The 20,146-nt window shown below is 42.3% G+C and overlaps 3 protein-coding genes across 12 annotated transcripts in view; all 3 read right to left on the bottom strand.

Annotated features, from left to right (window-relative positions):
- The window catches only part of LOC124006537 (large neutral amino acids transporter small subunit 4-like), a 43,179-nt gene extending 36,371 nt beyond the window's left edge, over positions 1–6,808 (bottom strand). The window contains exons 1-2 of one of the 2 annotated variants that reach the window (XM_046316611.1): positions 6,666–6,808; positions 4,569–4,785 (exon numbers count right to left, since the gene is read on the bottom strand). In XM_046316611.1, the coding sequence (XP_046172567.1) occupies positions 4,569–4,728 (160 nt within the window). In that variant the 5' untranslated portion in view covers positions 4,729–4,785; positions 6,666–6,808. Of the gene's footprint in view, positions 1–4,568; positions 4,786–6,631 lie in introns of both variants that reach the window. The other variant, XM_046316612.1, reaches the window with a different exon arrangement.
- Positions 6,809–6,974: 166 nt separating this feature from the next.
- On the bottom strand, positions 6,975–12,643 carry LOC124006408 (NLR family CARD domain-containing protein 3-like). Its single transcript, XM_046316412.1, has 7 exons — positions 11,844–12,643; positions 11,249–11,698; positions 11,012–11,098; positions 10,752–10,835; positions 10,565–10,648; positions 10,229–10,312; positions 6,975–8,005 (listed from the first exon to the last, which is right to left on the bottom strand). The coding sequence occupies exons 1-7, from the start codon at positions 12,626–12,628 to the stop codon at positions 7,912–7,914; spliced, it is 1,668 nt and encodes a 555-aa protein (XP_046172368.1). The 5' UTR covers positions 12,629–12,643; the 3' UTR covers positions 6,975–7,911.
- Positions 12,644–13,746: 1,103 nt separating this feature from the next.
- Positions 13,747–20,146, bottom strand: part of LOC124006406 (unconventional myosin-Ic-like) — an 87,785-nt gene continuing 81,385 nt past the window's right edge. For 5 of the 9 annotated variants that reach the window (XM_046316411.1, XM_046316410.1, XM_046316408.1 and 2 more), the window contains 8 exons: positions 19,980–20,063; positions 19,715–19,808; positions 19,573–19,628; positions 19,060–19,195; positions 18,768–18,838; positions 18,404–18,501; positions 17,862–18,019; positions 14,976–17,548 (listed from right to left, as the gene is read on the bottom strand). In XM_046316411.1, coding sequence (XP_046172367.1) covers positions 17,893–18,019; positions 18,404–18,501; positions 18,768–18,838; positions 19,060–19,195; positions 19,573–19,628; positions 19,715–19,808; positions 19,980–20,063 — 666 coding nt within the window. In that variant the 3' untranslated portion in view covers positions 14,976–17,548; positions 17,862–17,892. Of the gene's footprint in view, positions 13,758–14,975; positions 17,549–17,861; positions 18,020–18,403; positions 18,502–18,767; positions 18,839–19,059; positions 19,267–19,572; positions 19,629–19,714; positions 19,809–19,979; positions 20,064–20,146 lie in introns of those variants that run through there. The other 4 variants (XM_046316406.1, XM_046316404.1, XM_046316405.1 and 1 more) reach the window with 3 other exon arrangements.

Genomic DNA, 20,146 nt, shown 5'->3' with positions numbered 1-20,146 from the left:
CATCACAGGCCATGTTCTAATGATATTATTATATGTTCTAGTCCATCACAGGCCATGTTCTAATGATATTATTATATGTTCTAGTCCATCACAGGCCATGTTCTATTGATATTATTATGTTCTAGTCCATCACAGGCCATGTTCTATTGATATTATTATATGTTCTAGTCCATCACGGGCCATGTTCTAATGATATTAGTATATGTTCTAGTCCATCACAGGCCATGTTCTAATGATATTATTATATGTTCTAGTCCATCACAGGCCATGTTCTAATGATATTATTATATGTTCTAGTCCATCACAGGCCATGTTCTAATGATATTATTACATTCTAGTCCATCACAGGCCATGTTCTAATGATATTATTATATGTTCTAGTCCATCACAGGCCATGTTCTAATGATATTATTATATGTTCTAGTCCATCACAGGCCATGTTCTAATGATATTATTATATGTTCTAGTCCATCACAGGCCATGTTCTAATGATATTATTATATGTTCTAGTCCATCACAGGCCATGTTCTAATGATATTATTATATGTTCTAGTCCATCACAGGCCATGTTCTAATGATATTATTATATGTTCTAGTCCATCACAGGCCATGTTCTAATGATATTATTATATGTTCTAGTCCATCACAGGCCATGTTCTAATGATATTATTATATGTTCTAGTCCATCACAGGCCATGTTCTAATGATATTATTATATGTTCTAGTCCATCACAGGCCATGTTCTAATGATATTATTATATGTTCTAGTCCATCACAGGCCATGTTCTAATGATATTATTATATGTTCTAGTCCATCACAGGCCATGTTCTAATGATATTATTATATGTTCTAGTCCATCACAGGCCATGTTCTAATGATATTATTATATGTTCTAGTCCATCACAGGCCATGTTCTAATGATATTATTATATGTTCTAGTCCATCACAGGCCATGTTCTAATGATATTATTACATTCTAGTCCATCACAGGCCATGTTCTAGTCCATCATCAGGCCATGTTCTAATGATATTATTACATTCTAGTCCATCACAGGCCATGTTCTAATGATATTATTACATTCTAGTCCATCACAGGCCATGTTCTAATGATGTTATTATATGTTCTAGTCCATCACAGGCCATGTTCTAATGATATTATTACATTCTAGTCCATCACAGGCCATGTTCTAATGATATTATTACGTTCTAGTCCATCACAGGCCATGTTCTAATGATATTATTACGTTCTAGTCCATCACAGGCCATGTTCTAATGATATTATTATATGTTCTAGTCCATCACAGGCCATGTTCTAATGATATTATTAGTCCATCACAGGCCATGTTCTAATGTCCAGTCCATCACAGGCCATGTTCTAATGATATTATTATATGTTCTAGTCCATCACAGGCCATGTTCTAATGATATTATTATGTTCTAGTCCATCACAGGCCATGTTCTAATGATATTATTACGTTCTAGTCCATCACAGGATATGTTGTAATGATATTATTATGTTCTAGTCCATCACAGGCCATGTTCTAATGATATTATTACGTTCTAGTCCATCACAGGATATGTTCTAATGATATTATTATGTTCTAGTCCATCACAGGCCATGTTCTAATGATATTATTACGTTCTAGTCCATCACAGGCCATGTTCTAATGATATTATTATATGTTCTAGTCCATCACAGGCCATGTTCTAATGATATAATTATGTTCTAGTCCATCACGGGCCATGTTCTAATGATATTATTATATTCTAGTCCATCACAGGCCATGTTCTAATGATATTATTATATGTTCTAGTCCATCACAGGCCATGTTCTAATGATATTATTATATGTTCTAGTCCATCACAGGCCATGTTCTAATGATATTATTATGTTCTAGTCCATCACAGGCCATGTTCTAATGATATTATTACGTTCTAGTCCATCACAGGCCATGTTCTAATGATATTATTACGTTCTAGTCCATCACAGGCCATGTTCTAATGATATTATTACGTTCTAGTCCATCACAGGCCATGTTCTAATGATATTATTACGTTCTAGTCCATCACAGGCCATGTTCTAATGATATTATTACGTTCTAGTCCATCACAGGCCATGTTCTAATGATATTATTACAGTCCATCACAGGCCATGTTCTAATGATATTATTATATGTTCTAGTCCATCACAGGCCATGTTCTAATGATATTATTATATGTTCTAGTCCATCACAGGCCATGTTCTAATGATATTATTATATGTTCTAGTCCATCACAGGCCATGTTCTAATGATATTATTATATGTTCTAGTCCATCACAGGCCATGTTCTAATGATATTATTATATGTTCTAGTCCATCACAGGCCATGTTCTAATGATATTATTATATGTTCTAGTCCATCACAGGCCATGATCTAATCTAGTCCATCACGGGCCATGTTCTAATGATGTTATTATATGTTCTAGTCCATCACAGGCCATGTTCTAATGATATTATTATATGTTCTAGTCCATCACGGGCCATGTTCTAATGATGTTATTATATGTTCTAGTCCATCACAGGCCATGTTCTAATGATATTATTACATTCTAGTCCATCACAGGCCATGTTCTAATGATATTATTACATTCTAGTCCATCACAGGCCATGTTCTAATGATATTACATTCTAGTCCATCACAGGCCATGTTCTAATGATATTATTACATTCTAGTCCATCACAGGCCATGTTCTAATGATGTTATTATATGTTCTAGTCCATCACAGGCCATGTTCTAATGATATTATTACGTTCTAGTCCATCACAGGCCATGTTCTAATGATATTATTATGTTCTAGTCCATCACAGGCCATGTTCTAATGATATTATTACGTTCTAGTCCATCACAGGCCATGTTCTAATGATATTATTATATGTTCTAGTCCATCACAGGCCATGTTCTATTGATATTATTACGTTCTAGTCCATCACAGGCCATGATGCTGTGCTTTATTTGTCCTATCATCTCAAGATCTCAGTGATGACATATATTTTCGGCCCACTGCCTCCCTAAGTGTCTGTGTATTTGAAAGATGAAAGGAGGACAGACGAGTCATAGACTATGGGAACACACAGAGAGAGCGAGAGAGAGAGAGAGATCCAAGTCACCGGTTTGCTGTAGCATTTAGATGCAAATAAGCCAATAAAACAAAAGATGCCCTTGTGAGCACCTGGAAATGTACCTGGTACTTTCATCCCACCACCCCTTGGTTTCATTCATCATCTCTGTGATGTGGGTGATTTAGTGGAACCATTAAATCCCCACAGAGATAGAGAGCTCTGAATCATAGCTGCATTAGAGGCTTATTAAACAGGCTGACTGCTATTGATGTGTTTTTTTTGTCTCAAAGCTCAACTTTGGCTGGGCTGGAAACAACGCAAGTGTCTTGGACAATGATATAATAAATCCCTCTCACACACTTTCAACACTAGCCAGGCTGTATAGGTGTGTTTTTCTAAAAGGCCACTTGCTGTCCTTTATGGCAACATCAAAAAACTGTTCAAAACCCCAATTATGTCATTCTGCAGTAGTTGCTCTGGGCCTGTATTCGTAAAGCATTTCAGAGTAGAAGTGCTGATCTAGGATCAGGTCTCCCTGTCTATGTAATCTTAGTCATGATCTAAAAGGAGAAACTGATCCTATATCAGCACTCCTACTCTGTGACTCTGTGAATTTGGTACTGGTTACATTTGCATTTGAAGTAGACAAAGCCCCTCAGGAGGAACTGATCATGTCAAATATAAGTGGAAACTCATTCAATTCCTCTGCTCGATGTGATTGGATTAGAAACCCCTCACCCCTTCATCCTATCCTCACCCACAGAGCATCCATTTGATCTGAACATTCTATCACATCCTTCTATTGTAACCCCCCAATGAAATAACTTACGGTATTGTTCTAAAGAGCCCCATTGAAGTGTTGTACCATTCCAACATATTGAATTAAAACTACACAGACACATAAAGTCCTCTTCGTCTCACAGTAGTGAACTAGAAACACCTTTTGTTGCTGAATGAAATAAGCATAATAAGTAGGATAGCTTAAAACACACTCGATCTTTGTCAGACCTTCCAAGCCCAAGTGATACCCATTCACCTGTCTCACATGCTGAAGAGACGTTTCAGTGGAAAACATTCAGTTGGACAACTGACTAGGTATCTCCCTTTCCCCCAATACTAGATATAGAGGGGGGGGGGATGCTATAAAAACAAAGGTTGCTAAATGTCACAATGAAAACAAGTATTTAAAGCAACAAAAACTACACATTCACGGAAGCAACAAAAACCTTCCATCGTTCTCACATCTACAATACTTATATAATAAAACAGGTATAACCCATCTAATAACGGTATTCTCTTTTTGGGGTTTCCTATTCATTGTAATAAAAATGGCCTACAACGTAAAATAACATTGAGCACCTGGAATGGTGTTATACTGTATAAATCAGACCACCTATAGTGACAAAACAGGTTATACAACACAGTGCATGATGGGTATTGTAGTGCATCATGATACACAGCCTTACCAGGTTCTCTGCAGAGGTAGGAGTAGAAGCCTTCAGACTTGAGCATGATGAGCAGGGAGCCCCAGCCCAGCAGCACAGCAGAGAACAGCAGGTTCTCTATGACCGCTGTCACGGCCATCCACCAGCGCCTGGAGAAGGCTGTGGCCAGGGAGGGTGCCATCTTCACGAGGAGACGAGGGGCACAACGAGGCTCGTAGAACGAAGGACGGCTGGTGGCCTGGAAGATAAGGTCGATACATAAAGGGTCAGGTCTAAGAGTGTGGAGAGACACATTTGGTAGTTGTTTGACATTCATACTATAAGAAACTGTATATGAGTTAGTGAGGGATACATCAGAGGTAGCCAATACATACACTAATTATGGAATGTGTACAGTAGAAGACGAAGCTATCAGCCTAAGTAAGTAGTTAACTACTAGTTAAGTCACTGGGCTTCCCTTGTCCTTATCCTTGTAGGTTAATAATTTGTCACTATTAAAAAACAGCTGAGCTCTTCAATGAGAGTGCCTGGACAACAAAACCCGCCCTACTCATGTCCCAAAACACCGCACCAGCTCCCTCTGATTGGCAGACAGTTTCCTGGACCTCTACCACTGGCTGCATATTAATAACGTTACCAAGGCTGACTCCACGTGAAGGCAAGATCCCGCAGGTTCGAACCAGTGCGGCGCGAGATTCTCAGCAATGACAACCTTTTGTTCCCATTTTCACCCGACATCAATACATGCCTATGTGCTAACCGTAACATACAATATATGTTACGTAATATATAATGACGAGGATACGTTGCTCGTACTAAGCCTATGGTTCAGGCTACATTTTGTGATACATTCATATTTTGTCAAATTCATTCCCAAATAATTGTATGACCAGCGGTGAACAGACCCACTGGCCAACTAACCATTAGACATGCATTGCATACTATATTAGGTGGTATTCGTTTTCTCGTGATTTCACAGTCATTTGATTTTTTACTACATATTAAGACTATTAATGTTGGTTATTTTATTGATATGTGTGAAGGTCAGGTCCTCAGCACTATTGACACTGTGTATTAAGCCTATATTTGGATTCGCCGTGTCCTTGTGAGGTTCTTAAACAATAGCAGCATGGTGGAAGTGAGCAGCCCTGTAAACTGGTCTGAGCTGGACTGAAATATATCAGCCCTCTCAATGCGCCTCCTGCAACCCCACCCCATCTCTTTCGCACGAAGATCAGCTGTTCAGTATCGGAAACACAGCACGCAGTGCATAGGAATAATCTCACCATTCGCAACAAAACTGCAATTAGCCTGCATCTTCCATGCAGTTTCACAAATCTCAATGTCCTTTGTTGCTGCTGTTTTGGCAGCAACGACATTGTATGGTTTCACTATTATTATTAAGCACAATTTTATTGTTATTACTAAAAAAATAGTAATAAATGGACACACAGGTAAAGACAGTTATCTAATATGGCTGTACTTCGTTGCAAGGCAAATATCCCTATGGATATAAAAATATAAACTCTTCAACTCAATCTGTAGAAATGCAAAATAAAATCATGATAAAATGACACTGTGAAAAAGTCAACTGCATGCTGTTAGTTCCCTAAAATAATTGAAAATAAAGCGTTGCAAACGGTGTATAGGCGACTCAAGCAAAACACCATAAACAAAAACATAACTGGGACGATCACCCTCTTAAATCACGTGCACTAGACAATATGTAACAGTAAAGTTGCTATATTGAAAACTAACAGCACTGCAAGCAACAATAAACACCTCATGTTAACAACATCAAATTCATAGTATAACTGACTCATACTGTCCTTGATAGGCCTACAGTCATTTTAAGAGAACTTTCAATTGGAACATTGTTGCATGTTTTGTCTCGGATAACCAGTCTACATCATTTCAGGCCCGGCTACGAAGATATGACAAAATATAAACAATATTGCATTTCTGCACTATATATATATATATATATGTTTTTTCAGTGATCAATTTTCAATAAAAGCAAAGTAGAGAATATACAGATTCCTCCCAGAATAACAGTAGAGCATCCCTAAAGTGTGGTACCATACCGGAGTGTCTGGAACCAAGAACAAGGTCGCCTACCTCTCCTCTGACTGGACTCTGTCTTTGTATTAAAATCTATCTATATACTGTAGATTGTAGACTTGATGCTAATTGTTTCTTTGCATCAACATTTCTCTTTTCAACGCCGATTCCTGCTTTTATTTTCGCCACCGAAAGCTGCACAAACAAGCCTGCGTCTCCATTGGCCAGGCCCCGAGCTAGAGAAGAGCTCAAACCAATCAGAGAGCGCTTAAATTATTAAATAAATAATTGGTACAAACATCCAGCTAATGTTTTGACACAGAAGACGTGGGTGTTATGGCAAATAATATGAATTTAAATAAGGACTTGCACGCATTGTTTTATTTTCAATTACATGTAGAGGTTCGTACATTGTCTAGTCTAATTATAGATAAAACAAAAATAGCAAACTTGTTTATGGTTGAGTTAAATGGGAAGCATTTTCCCGATGTTTTTAAAAAATATTTCCAGACAAACTTTTTCCAAAGTGCATAAAGGGATTATGAGTTTCTACCTTCACAGGTGACAAAGTATAGAATTCGATTTGTAGTAATAGTAGCACTGTCCCTGGTCATCACAAAAATCACCTTATGATTCAGGTACTTTACATATTTTCCTTTTTTCTATGGAAATGGGAAACAAAGGATAATGACATGCATGTCCCCATGGACCAGACTCGGAAGGATGCAAACAAAAACACTGCAGAAAAGTTTAAATTGATGGTGACATCTTGTGGTAGAAAAAAAAATTCTCAACTTAATTTTGTCACCCTCAACTTAATACATTTCTATATTAATTCTAAGTAGTGAAATTTAGTTGGCTACCAACAAATTATTGTTAACCCATTAATGCCCAACTTTGTTAGAGTGAACATGATCATCTAAATTTAGCACATAATGACCCTAGCCTTCCAGTAGGTCATGTGTATGCAGGTCTATTGCTCCCTGCTGGCCATCCATGGAAGTGCTGTTTAAACGTTTAAACTCGTTACTTGGAGGCGGCGTTTCTGACAACACAAGAAGGTAACCTGTTGGAAAAACGTGTTGACCTATGACGATTTCATTGACATTGACCTATTACAACCTGACAACCAAATATAAACTCTTAGTTCTTTGAACAAAAATAAGAATTAAATACTAATAACATCTTTCATACCATGTATATGTGCAAAAGTACCATATCACACAAATGATAAACAACCACATCATCCACCAATGATAAAGTACTTGGAGTCCATCATCAGCAACAGGAAAGGCAGATGAAATCAGATGCACACTTTGATGTCCAGATGAGATGTGCTCCTGGCAAACTGCTTCAGCTTCCTGACTCCCTCCTTTGATAACTTGTTGTCAAACATCCTGAGCAAAGAGACAAAGTCACAATGAAATATCAACATATGTAAAATATTATCTTGTTCAAATAGTGGGAAACTGAGCAGATAACAGTATCAATGCTAAGTCAACTAAATGAAAGATGGTAAGGTTACAGATGCTAAGATGTCAAGGTTACAGATGCTAAGATGTCAAGGTTACAGATGCTAAGATGTCAAGGTTACAGATGCTAAGATGTCAAGGTTACAGATGCTAAGATGTCAAGGTTACAGATGCTAAGATGTCAAGGTTACAGATGCTAAGATGTCAAGGTTACAGATGCTAAGATGTCAAGGTTACAGATGCTAAGATGTCAAGGTTACAGATGCTAAGATGTCAAGGTTACAGATGCTAAGATGTCAAGGTTACAGATGCTATGATGGCAAGGTTACAGATGCTAAGATGTCAAGGTTACAGATGCTAAGATGTTAAGGTTACAGATGCTAAGATGTTAAGGTTTCAGATGCTAAGATGTTAAGGTTACAGATGCTAAGATGTTAAGGTTACAGATGGGGTGGCAGGTAGCCTAGCGGTTAGAGTGTTGGGCCATTAACCGAAAAGTTGCAAGATCAAATCCCCGAGCTGACAAGGTAAAAATCTGTTGTTCTGCCCCTGAACAAGTCAGTTAACCCACTGTTCCTAGGCAGTCATTGAAAATAAGAATTTGTTTTTAGCCGACTTGTCTAGTTAAATAAAGGTAAAACATATATTTTTTTAAATGCATACCTCCAGATTGGAATTCAAATGTTTTAATTGGAGCATATATTTTTTTCACCTTTATTTAACCAGGTAGGCTAGTTGAGAACAACTTCTCATTTACAACGGCGATCTGGCCAAGATAAAGCAAAGCAGTGCGACACAAACAACAACACAGGGTTACACATGGAATAAACAAGCGTACAGTCAATAACACAATAGAAAAAATTCTAGTCTATATAAAGTGTGTGCAAATGGCGTGAGGAGGTAAGGCAATAAATAGGCCATAGTAGCGAAGTAATCATATTTAGTCAAATAACACTGGAGTGATAGATGAGCAGATGATGATGTGCAAGTAGAAATGCTGGTGTGCAAAAGAGCAGAAAAGTAAATAAAAACAATATGGGGATGAGGTAGGTAGATTGGATGGGCAATTTACAGATGGGCTATGTACAGCTGCAGCGATCGGTTAGCTGCTCAGATAGCAGTTGTTAAAAGTTAGTGAGGGAAATAAGTCTCCAGCTTCAGCGATTTTTGCAATTCGTTCCAGTCATTGGCAGGGTTAGTCTGGAAGGAGTTTACAGTCTAGCTAGACACCTAGGTATTTGTAGTTGTCCACATATTCTGAGTCAGAACCGTCCAGAGTAGATGCTCGTCGGGCGGGCGGGTGCGGGCAGCGAACGATTGAAAAGCTTGCATTTCATTTTACTAGTGTTTAAGTGCAGTTGGAAGCCACAGAAGGAGTGTTGTATGGCATTGAAGCTCGTTTGGAGGTTAGTTAACACAGTGTCCAAAGAAGGGCCAGATGTATACAGAATGGTATCGTCTGTGTAGAGGTGGAACCCTGTGGTACCCCCATAGAGACTGCCAGAGGTCCGGACAACAGGCCCTCCGATTTGACACACTGAACTCTGTCTGAGAAGTAGTTGGTGAACCAGGCAAGGCAGTCATTTGTGAAACCAAGACTGTTGAGTCTACTGATTAGATTACGGTGATTGACAGAGTCGAAAGCCTTGGCCAGGTCGATGAAGATGGCTGCACAGTAATGTCTTTTATCGATGGCTGTTATGATATCGTTTAGTACCTTGAGCGTGGCTGAGGTGCACCCGTGACCGGCTCGGAAACCGGATTGCACAGAGGAGAAGGTACAGTGGGATTCAAAATGGTCAGTGATCTATTTATTAACTTGGTTTTCGATGACTTTGGAGAGACAGGGCAGGATGGGCAGTATATAGGTCTATAACAGTTGTGGTCCTTCTGTAGCTCAGTTGGTAGAGCATGGCGCTTGTAACGCCAGGGTAGTGGGTTCGATTCCCGGGACCACCCATACGTAGAATGTATGCACACATGACTGTAAGTCGCTTTGGATAAAAGCGTCTGCTAAATGGCATATATTATTATTATTATATTAGTTTGGGGTTAGAGTGTCACCCCCTTTGAAGAGGGGGATGACCGCATGGTATAACATGGTAAAAACATGGTATAACAGAGTATGTGTGTGTGTATACTGCTCACCAGAGATGTTCCAGAGTGGTATTCTCAGTCAGTGCTTCCATGAGGAGTCCTGCTCCCTTATCAGTAATCTGGTTGTCACGGAGCCTGAGGAACACAAAAACAAGTCTGTTGCTAATATTGTTTTACTTGACCAAAAGCCTATGGCCGAGGATCAATCCAAGACAGATTAATAACCTAGGTACAGTGATAGTGCACATCACAGGCCCTATTCTTGTAATTACCTCGTGTGAACTGACATGAGAATGTGAGAGAACTTGACCACAGATGTGTAACTAGGCTGTTTTTAATTAACCGCAAAGGATGATATCTTTGATCGCAGTGCTTTCCCATCCTCACCTGACATCTTTAAGTGTATGATTGGTCCGCAGTAGATCCGCCAGATAGCCCGCTCCCACGTCGCCAATGTGATTGATGGCCATCCTTAAACCATGGAATGATGGCAGACAATGATTGGTGAGAGACTGCTTTATAATAGTTTTATTGAGTACCTGTAGCCTATCAGAGCATTGATATCCTGTGTTACCTAAGGTCGACCACTGTGTGGTTGTCTTTCAGTCCTTCTGTAAGCACCTTGAGTCCCTCACAACCCAGTCCTGTCCCCACCACCCTGGAAAAGGAACAATTCCACAGGGTTGTGTTCATTAGGGCATGCCATGGAAAACGTTTTAAACAGCTTTGCAACAGAAAATACAAATGAGTGCATGTAGTCCATCCAAGGTGGTGATGTCAGTTGTCCTGTCCAACTATTCTCTCTGCTTCAATTAGCCCTTATACTGTCCTCACCACAGTCTCTCGACACGGCAGTCTGGGCTCTGCAGGGCACAGGCTAACACAACTGCCCCCTCTGGACCCAGTGGATTCTGCCCTAGCCTTTATGAGGAACGAATACAGGAGATAAATACACAGGGTTTTCGTTCTCACGTATCAAGAAACACATACTGTTTGGAGAAAAATATAAATAACTTAATTTTTGTGTTTGGATTAAGCCTGATTTAAGGTTTTACACATGACTTAGCCCACCTGAGGGTGCTGAAGAGAGGGAGTACAGGCAACAATCTGCGCAGGCCTTCTGCGTCCAGCCCCTGGGCCTCCAGATTCAGATCCTGCAGGTCTGGGATCAGCTGCAGCAGGAAGGCCAGCTCGCTCCAGTCCCTCTTGGCTGGGCCAGACTGGTCTGGGACCTGTTGCTGGGCCAGCACCTGCAGCCAGGATTGTAGACGCTGCACCAGGCCTGGGTCCTGGGCCTCGTACAGGCAGTGGCACACGTTGACCTGCCTCTCTGGACTCAGTCTGCCACATTGGAGCTGGCAGTGGAGCAGGCTCAGGAGAAAGGGAGGGGTGAAAGGAGGAGGAGAAGGAGAGGGCAGGGATAGAGAGGAGGAAGAGAGAGATGGGAATATATGGGATCTGCCTGGGAATAGTCCATCCAGGATGACACAGGTTTGAGGTACCAATAAGCCAGATACAAATCTAAGGAGAAAAATACAACATAATCTACAATTAATGGAGAGAAAAGTTAACAGAGACATTTTATGAACGTTAATATGGGATGAAGTGAATTACAAAACACAACATTACTTTTGTCTATGTTTTTTTTATGCACATATTATTTGACCTGCAGAAGAGGTCCATGTGACCAGACTGATGGTGTCCACCCCAGGAGAAAGCCTTCTTGATGCATCTGCGCAGGAGCCGTCTGGGCGTCAGGAGCTTATTAGCAGTGGAGGTTAACACTTTGTGCAGGGCGACTGGAAACATGGCTACAACGACGGCTGACTTGAGGCCTAAGAACGGGTCTGAGCCGGAGAGGGCCTGCAGGACGTAGTACAGAGCAGCCAGGAACTCCTGTACACTAGTGTGGAGGAAGTGGAAGCTCCTCTGGTAGGTGAGCGAGGCCCGGTCCTCTCGGAGGATCTCCACCAGGAAGGCCTTGGACAGTCCGCTGCAGTCCAGGGAGAAAGAGCTCAGATCAGCCTGGTCGAAGAGGAAGCGCCGCTCCAGTAGGCCCTGGAAGGCCAGGGCTCCCAGGTCTCTCAGCATGGGCCGCATCTCCTTTAGGACCCGCGGGGCCTCCTGGAGACGCTGCGGGCTGCAGCCTTCCTGACTGCGGCCCTCGCCGTGGAACACCAGGACGGACTTGAGGAAGCAGCAGTAGATCTCTGTGATGGTGATGGGCTTGACATCGCCACTCATTAACGTCACGTTGGGAACAGTGAAGGAGAAGATGGAAGGGGTTGGAGTGGCTTTTTCAGCGCTGTTGTTGGTAGTATCACTGGAGCCTGCTGGCGTTGTCCTAGCTGTACTGGGCAAAGTGGTGGTGGTGACTTGGCTAAAGTAGCTGGGGGCTCCGTCACGGAGGGCAGTGGAGACTATCCAGCAGAAGGCCGGTATACGACACATGAGCTGGAGGGGCTGGTAGGAGGAAACGTAGCCCCACACGGCAGAGGCCACCAGGGGAGAGCTGCAGCTCTGCTCAAAGTAGTGCCTCTGCTGGTCTGTGGAGAAGCCCAAGATGCTGTAGAGCTGGGTCACCAGCAGTGGAGGGACCTTGGAGACGGCGTGGGGCCGTGATGTGACCAGGATGGAGATTACCGGGGAGGAGGTGACCCTTGATCAGTTTTACCACCATCTCCCCCATGCCCAGCCTCCGCTCCGGATCCGAGCACTTGGGACTCCGTTCAAAGTCCAGAGGGAAGCGGAACTCATCGAGCCCGTCCAAGATGAGCAGGATCCGGCTGGGTTGGGAGTCAACGACCAGGGCCAGAACAGGTTTGAGGTGGCTGTAGTGCACCAGAAGAAGCTCCTGCAAGCTCTGCGGCTCACTGAGCAGATTGAGCTCTCTGAAGGATAGGGACAGGACTATCTTCTGGGAGTCTGAGTTCCTGGCCCACTCATAAACCAGACGTATAACCACGGTGGTCTTCCCACTGCCTGCCACCCCCGAGAGCAGAGTCATATTGTCTCCTGGAACAGACAGCAGACTCTGGCAGACATCTTGAAAGGTACAGACCTGGTCCTGGCTCCGGAAGGCATCACCCACCATGGCTGCCTCGTGCTGGTGGTACTGCAGGGGAACAGAGTAGCCCACGCACCTGGACAACGTAATATCTGTAAAGGAACCAGGCTCATTAACGCTCTCTGAGCTACTAGTCCCGATCCTAAGGTAATCAACGGGACCGTACTGCCTGCCTAATATGTCCTTGTGTTTCCTCAAGTGCTCCTGCATGTTGGTTGGACCAGAGTCACTGCTGCTGGTTCCAGTGCCCTTGGGTGGGATAGCAGCTAGCATAGACCCTGACTCTGTGTTGGTTCTCTGTGACTGTAGTACATGAAAGAAGGCTCGACAGGCTTCCTCTCCACGCCCGTGTAGCACATCCAGCAGAGTCCTCATGCAGTCCCTCTCCCCCGGGCGACCTCCCCCTCTCACTAGGCTGAGGTCCTCCTCAGTAAGAGCCCCTACCTGATAAAGAAGCTCCTGGAGGTGGGTGACATTTTGGCTCCAGCTCTCCACCAGTTGCACACGACGCTCCTGTAGTTCTATACTGCGTGGCCCCACCGCCATTATGGGGACTGGGGAGACTCACTCTTGCGGTGACTGGTTTACCAGAATATATTTGTCCGTTGCCCACTTATTCAACAACATACAAGACTCGCAGGAGAAGTGGTTTGAATATGGAAGTGGTTCTTCTGCATTCCTTTCTGTGAATCGAGACGTTGTTTACAGCATAAAATGGAGCAATACAGGTCCACATAGTCGCAGTTGTCATTTCAGCTAAAAACAGAAAATAACATAAATACATTTTATTATGACTTCAAAACCTGATGTAGGCCTAAAAATAATCATATGGCATGATAATATTAGTGTGACATTTTTATTTTTTTTCACCTTTATTTAACCAGGTAGGCTAGTTGAGAACAAGTTCTCATTTGCAACTGCGACCTGGCCAAGATAAAGCATAGCAGTGTGAACAGACAACACAGAGTTAGTTACACATGGAATATGGACATTGTAGCTTAAGCTATAAAAAACAAACTTGTCAACTATAAATGTTGTGTTATTGAATTGTAAATATTAAGTCCACATAACTAGAAAATAAATATATATTTATTTTTAATGGTGTAATATCGGACTTCCCAAAACAGACTTTAATCCGCTGAGTTTGCAAGATTCCATAATAACCTGTTGCCACTAAGATTACAATTTAATGTATTACACGTTATAACATGATTATTACAATAAAGGTTATGGCATCAGTGTCAAATGTGTCAAAAGAAAGTCAGAACATAAAAGGTAGAATGATTGCTAATAATAAACTTACCCCTTTTGAAAGTGAAATTATCTAAACTTTCCCGAATGATGACTCACTGATACCTAGTCGAGTCTATAAGTGAACATTGATTAACCACCAATGCCATGTTTTTAAATAACAGTTCAAAACTATTATTAAAATCTGGTGTGTTGGTTTTATACACCTATAGAGCAGAGAGACTATTCAAACTCAAGACTAGAGATAAATGTCAAATTCCTCATCACAGCTGAGGATTGCGTCACTTCGTACAGTCCCTTGAGATCACAACGTCATTTCAACACGACGGTAGGTTGGTAGGTTTTAGCTGTTCTGGCTTGGGACTTATAAAGACCGCACAGTAAAATTCAGAGTAAAGATTACTTGCATAATCTAGTTTTACTGTTAAAATGCATCAAATTATCAAGGAAGGATGTTTGTAATGAAGGACCCAGACAGAATATCATTTAAAGTTTATTTTTTTACATTTTATCTTTAGCGTGTTGGTCTAATTCTACATGATGGTGCATACAGACACTCAGGACTGATTGTAAATGATTAAAAAAATAGGATTTGGTTTGAAGACAGGCTTTATAGAGAAATTTCTATGACATTCTAAAACGTTGGAATCCGATTTTTTTGGTATATATAGTTTTTACTCTGGAATAAGTGACATTGTCGAGGAGGTATTTGTCACAGAATTCCATACAAAATGGGTTGTAATTTCTATTAAACTCAAGGCACATTAGCAACACACAATGTTTTTGAACAAGTCTAAATGAATGTTACACTTAAAAATCCTCACTTGGCTCAAATCTCTTATTAGAGCACAGAACACAATAGCCCGGTCCCAGATCTGTTTGCGCTGTCTGGCATTGGCAAGAGAGCACAGACTGATCTGGGACCAGACTAACCAAGCACACATCTTCCACCAGGAAAATAATAACACTTTAAATTGACATATAATCATACAACAGACAATTAACAGACATTTCATCAACGATTGCGTCTTTGGCTAGCGTCAGTGCAGTAGCACACCTTTAATTAGGCATATTGCACCTGTCATACCGTTCTTTCACTGGTTTGCCAGCTGTACACAGCTCAGAGGCTTGATCATAGGAGGATGGGGGGGGGGGCGGCACTCAAGAGGCAAAGCAAAGCAAAGGAAGAAGCAGCACAGAAACGTGAAGAGTGAAACGTTGCTCAGAAAGTCTGCTGGGGAGAGGTGTGTACATTAAAACGCACCTCTATGAACTGTAGTGTCACGTGGGTTATACCAACACACCTCTGGTTTGTTACAAAGATAGCCCAGTGTTCCTGAGGATGTTACCGTTGATCCGTGTGCTTTCTGTGATGAACACCCGTGGCTATGATGTATATGCTATGACGTAGGTATTAAAACACCAGGAAGAGTCGCGATTGCATTTACTGCAGTGCATGGGGCTCGATTGCATTTACTGCAGTGCATGGGGCCTCTTCTCTCTTGAAGGCCTGTGTTCAGAAGTGCCAATCAAAACATTAAAAACATTGTTGAGAGGGCTGAGCTGTCGGTTGTCGATACGCCAGAAACAGTGAGGCTGTATTGTAGCGTAACACTGTGGACAGATTCTATATCAATATGTAGTGCATTCGTCTGTACCATCGTCCCTGTCACAAAGGATGGCACAAAAATCGTGGTCGGGAAAGTAATGGTAAATGTGTTAAAAGAAGCAGTGAACGTTGTCCCGACTACTACTATAGCCTGGCGAGAGCTGCTACACTTACCCAGAGTACGGAAACGGCAGCCTGGAAACGCGACACAAAAGGAAAGCAAATGGATCACAGCGTGTTTTCCAAAAAGCTTAAATTCTAGAGGTCTAACTTGGAGTGAAGTGTAAGTGTGTGTGTGTGTGTGTGTGTGTACAGTATGCATGTCTTTCTCTCTGAATCGTCTTCCTCCAGGCCATACGAGACATCTGGCTCTAACGGAGGAGTCAAGGTCATCCCCAAAGTGTCATTGTTTAATTGGTGTATCAACATATAAATAATCCATTAACAATAACTTAGTAAAGGAGAAAGGCACAATTGTTGGGTGGAAAACAAGAGATAAAATGCAAAGACTAAACGGTTTACCCCCCCATTTCCTTTCTCACCTTTGTTCCCCTCTGCATCTCTATTATACATTGTAAAGACCACATTCACTATGGCGTTTCCATTATAAATCAATTATAAAAACACATTTCTCATCACCGAAATGCTTTGGTTTACGCTTCCATTTGGGCTCCTCCATGATATTTACATCAAGCAATGATTTAGAGATCTATGGCACTGCACAGACCAAATGTACTCCACAGTCTGGCCAGTATGCTCTGGGTCAAAAGGTCACACACACACACACACATGACTTTTCCGCTAATATCCCTTCGGATGGAAAACCTCAAGAGCATTGTGTCCGAGTCGACACAAGTTTGAAAAAAACCCAACAACTCTTCATTATGACCTTCTCTACCAAACTCCCTTCTCCTCGACAGCTCAAAACAAACCTAGCCTCTACATACCATCAGCCATGTACGTCATTTCCACTATAACACAAGCCTCTGCCCCCAAACAGTGAAGAGTAGTATCAGAGAGGGTGCAACGTCTACATTACTGAACAGAGAGAATATTGTGAAAAAAGAATGACGGAAAGAAAAAGCAAAAGGAGACCCTCATTGACTGCTTGTTCATGTTCCCAAATTAAGCAGAAGTAGTGCAGGGAAAATGCACCAAAACATTGTTATTCCTTGGCTTCATATAATAAAATCGTAATAGTCAAATAACAAGCATTAATCCCCAAAATATATAAAACATAAATATCAATTAATTAAATCGCTTGACTTTCTCTTAATTGGAAGCACATGCCCGTTCCAGTAGCGAGAGCTGGCATTTGATTGGCTTAGGCAGAGAAAGGTCTGCGGTGGTGATTGGTGAATAGGAGCGTATTCCAGGAAGGACTTCCTTGGCGTGGTCAGATGATCAGCCATGTCGATCATCTTGAGTTCAGTCGAGGGGCAGTCTGAAATAGTTCAGGGAAGACGAGAGGTAACCATTACAAATAAGGTACCTCGACTTTCAACTCAATAACGGATTGGTTCTCTTTACAATGTAAACGTGCAGAACAAAATGGTGTCTACCAGAGATACACCTACAATGAAAATCAATGTACAGTTTAACAGGGGGCGTTAACAAAACAATCGTGTCCTGTACGTCACACAACAACAACCAGCTTTAAAAAGTCAAGTACAGTCAGCTGATATAAATGCGAGTGCAGGACTCCAATAATCAATCAACTCTGACTCCAATCATGCAGTATTGATGTTTCAACCTACTGTATTAGTCCTGTAGGGGAGGACTGACGCTTTATATCCCTCCGTTATTCCGACTCACCACTGAGAGGTGGCCATTCTTCGCCTTGGCAACCAGCAGCTCAGAGCCAGAGGTGAAGTCTATGATCCCTTCCTTACCTTGGCCCATCGTGAAAGTTATACTGGGAGAGAGAGAGAGAGAGAGAGAGAGAGAGAGAGAGAAGAGATGCAGTTCATTTACAGTCAAAACATATTTTTCTAACAAATGAAACTAATCGGATTGCAGATGGTGATGGTGTCTATGAATTCAAGTCCTGTCAGCTGGTGGTAGAATTCCATGCAAGCAATTTAACCCCAGAATGTAAATTGTGCATAGTTTATATTAATATTAACGTAGACCTGTTTTTCGATGCCGCTGAATAACACAGGACATGGCTTATCTAGTTCCAGGTCTCAGTATCTACAAATAGACTTATCCAAATAAAGTGATACCTACACCGCAAACAGAATGACACGCCATCAAAATCCACCATCCGACCACGGCCCGCTTCAGTGCAACAACTCACCTTCCCTGGTTGATGTTGATGCTGTTGACCTTGTCGGCACAAATGGCCACTTTGGTCAGGGTCTCGATGATGTGGTCACTCTGAAGCACCACATCTCCCTACAGACCAGAGGAGACCGGAGAGGAGTTACATCTTCACTACTAGCCCGTCCCAGATCTGTTTGCGTTTGGCGTGACAATGACATTAGGTGTTGGCACGACAGCACAAACTGACCTGGGATCAGGCTACTTCACTGCTACACCTAACAGAGGCATCGGTTAAGTACGTAATAGCCGGTGTGTCATGGGGTTATGGCCATGGGGTTATGGCCATGGGGTTAGGACCATGTTATGACTGTGTAAGACAGCGCTGAGGTCAGCCTCACCTTCTGTTTTTTGTCTTCAGTGGGCACGTGCAGTACGAAGACACCGTCACTGAGAGAGCTGACTGAGATACCTGAGGCCGGACAGACAGATGGAGAGAAATGGTCATTGGGAGAACTATGAGCATCACTCAGACCAATTCAGCGTGGCCTCTAAGGACCCCAGACAACAGTAACCAAGGACTTGGGTCCATTCCGTTTCAATTCAATCAATTTAGGAAGTAAACATAAATTTCAATTGAAACAGCATTTGACCACCAACCCATCCTCGACCCCGAACCATGTGACCGCTGACCTTTGAGGGCGGCGTAGTCGATGCGCTGCTTGAGCTTCGCCTCCTCCACGATGACGGCACAGTTGGAGGTGAGCAGCAGCTGCCTTGGTCGAGCCTTGTAGCCCTTCCTGTCGTACTTGGTCACTGGGACTGCATACTGAGGAGTGGGAGGGGGACATTATTAGCCTTGTAGCCCTTCCTGTCATACTTGGTCACTGGGACTGCATACTGAGGAGTGGGAGGGGGACATTGTTGGTGGGGGGGGGGGGCATATATCTTGAAAGATTTTGTATTTCATTGGACAAGAGGAGAGACTGTGGGAAAGATCGAGGGTGTGTCACAACGTTTGAGCTGCAGGGAGCAGCATTAACCACTCGGCTGGACCAGCCATGCCACAGACACGATCAGGGTTAAGAATCAGTAACACATGAACATACTGTACTGAGTATATATTAAAAAGACAAGTATGCAACCCTACATAAATCCAAAGTAGAGAATCGAATGGGCATATAAACACACTAGTACTGTACTGACCTTCATCTTCTCACTGCCAAGTGACTGCAACACCTTGGGGTTAATCTCCTCTCCATCTGAGGAGAGAGAGGCACAGGACGAATGTTAGGTGTGTGTGTGTGTGTATACACGTGAACGCATGCGTGTTTATCAAGGCACTTACTGAGTCTTGTGCCCATGAAGAGCTTTGGGACACTTTGGGGGTAGTTGTCCTTCTTGTTTTTGAAGATCTCACTGGCCACCATTTTCTGCTCCAACTTCATTGACAGAGAGAGCGAACGGACAAACAGTTTGGAGAGAAGTTATATTGGTGAAGTAGAAGGCCAACATCTGAAGTTCTGAACTCGTATTGGTGAAGAGCTATGAACACACATTCATTTGTAAGGACATACAAAATGTACCACTGTACTCAATAATACGCTATATACCTGGTGTTTCCACTCTGGGTTGATCCTCTTGCAGTAGCCCCACACCATGTTCTGCATGTACAGTTTACGGAGCTGCTCCGACGCCTATAGGATGGAGAAGGACTCGTCACGTGCCATTTTAACAACTCAAAACGTGTCATCAAGAAGAAAAATGCCTCAATTCAGAC

The sequence above is a fragment of the Oncorhynchus gorbuscha genome, linkage group LG19 (genome assembly GCF_021184085.1).
Source record: "Oncorhynchus gorbuscha isolate QuinsamMale2020 ecotype Even-year linkage group LG19, OgorEven_v1.0, whole genome shotgun sequence".
NCBI lineage: Eukaryota > Metazoa > Chordata > Actinopteri > Salmoniformes > Salmonidae > Oncorhynchus > Oncorhynchus gorbuscha.
This window is presented reverse-complemented; position numbering and strand designations above follow the sequence as displayed.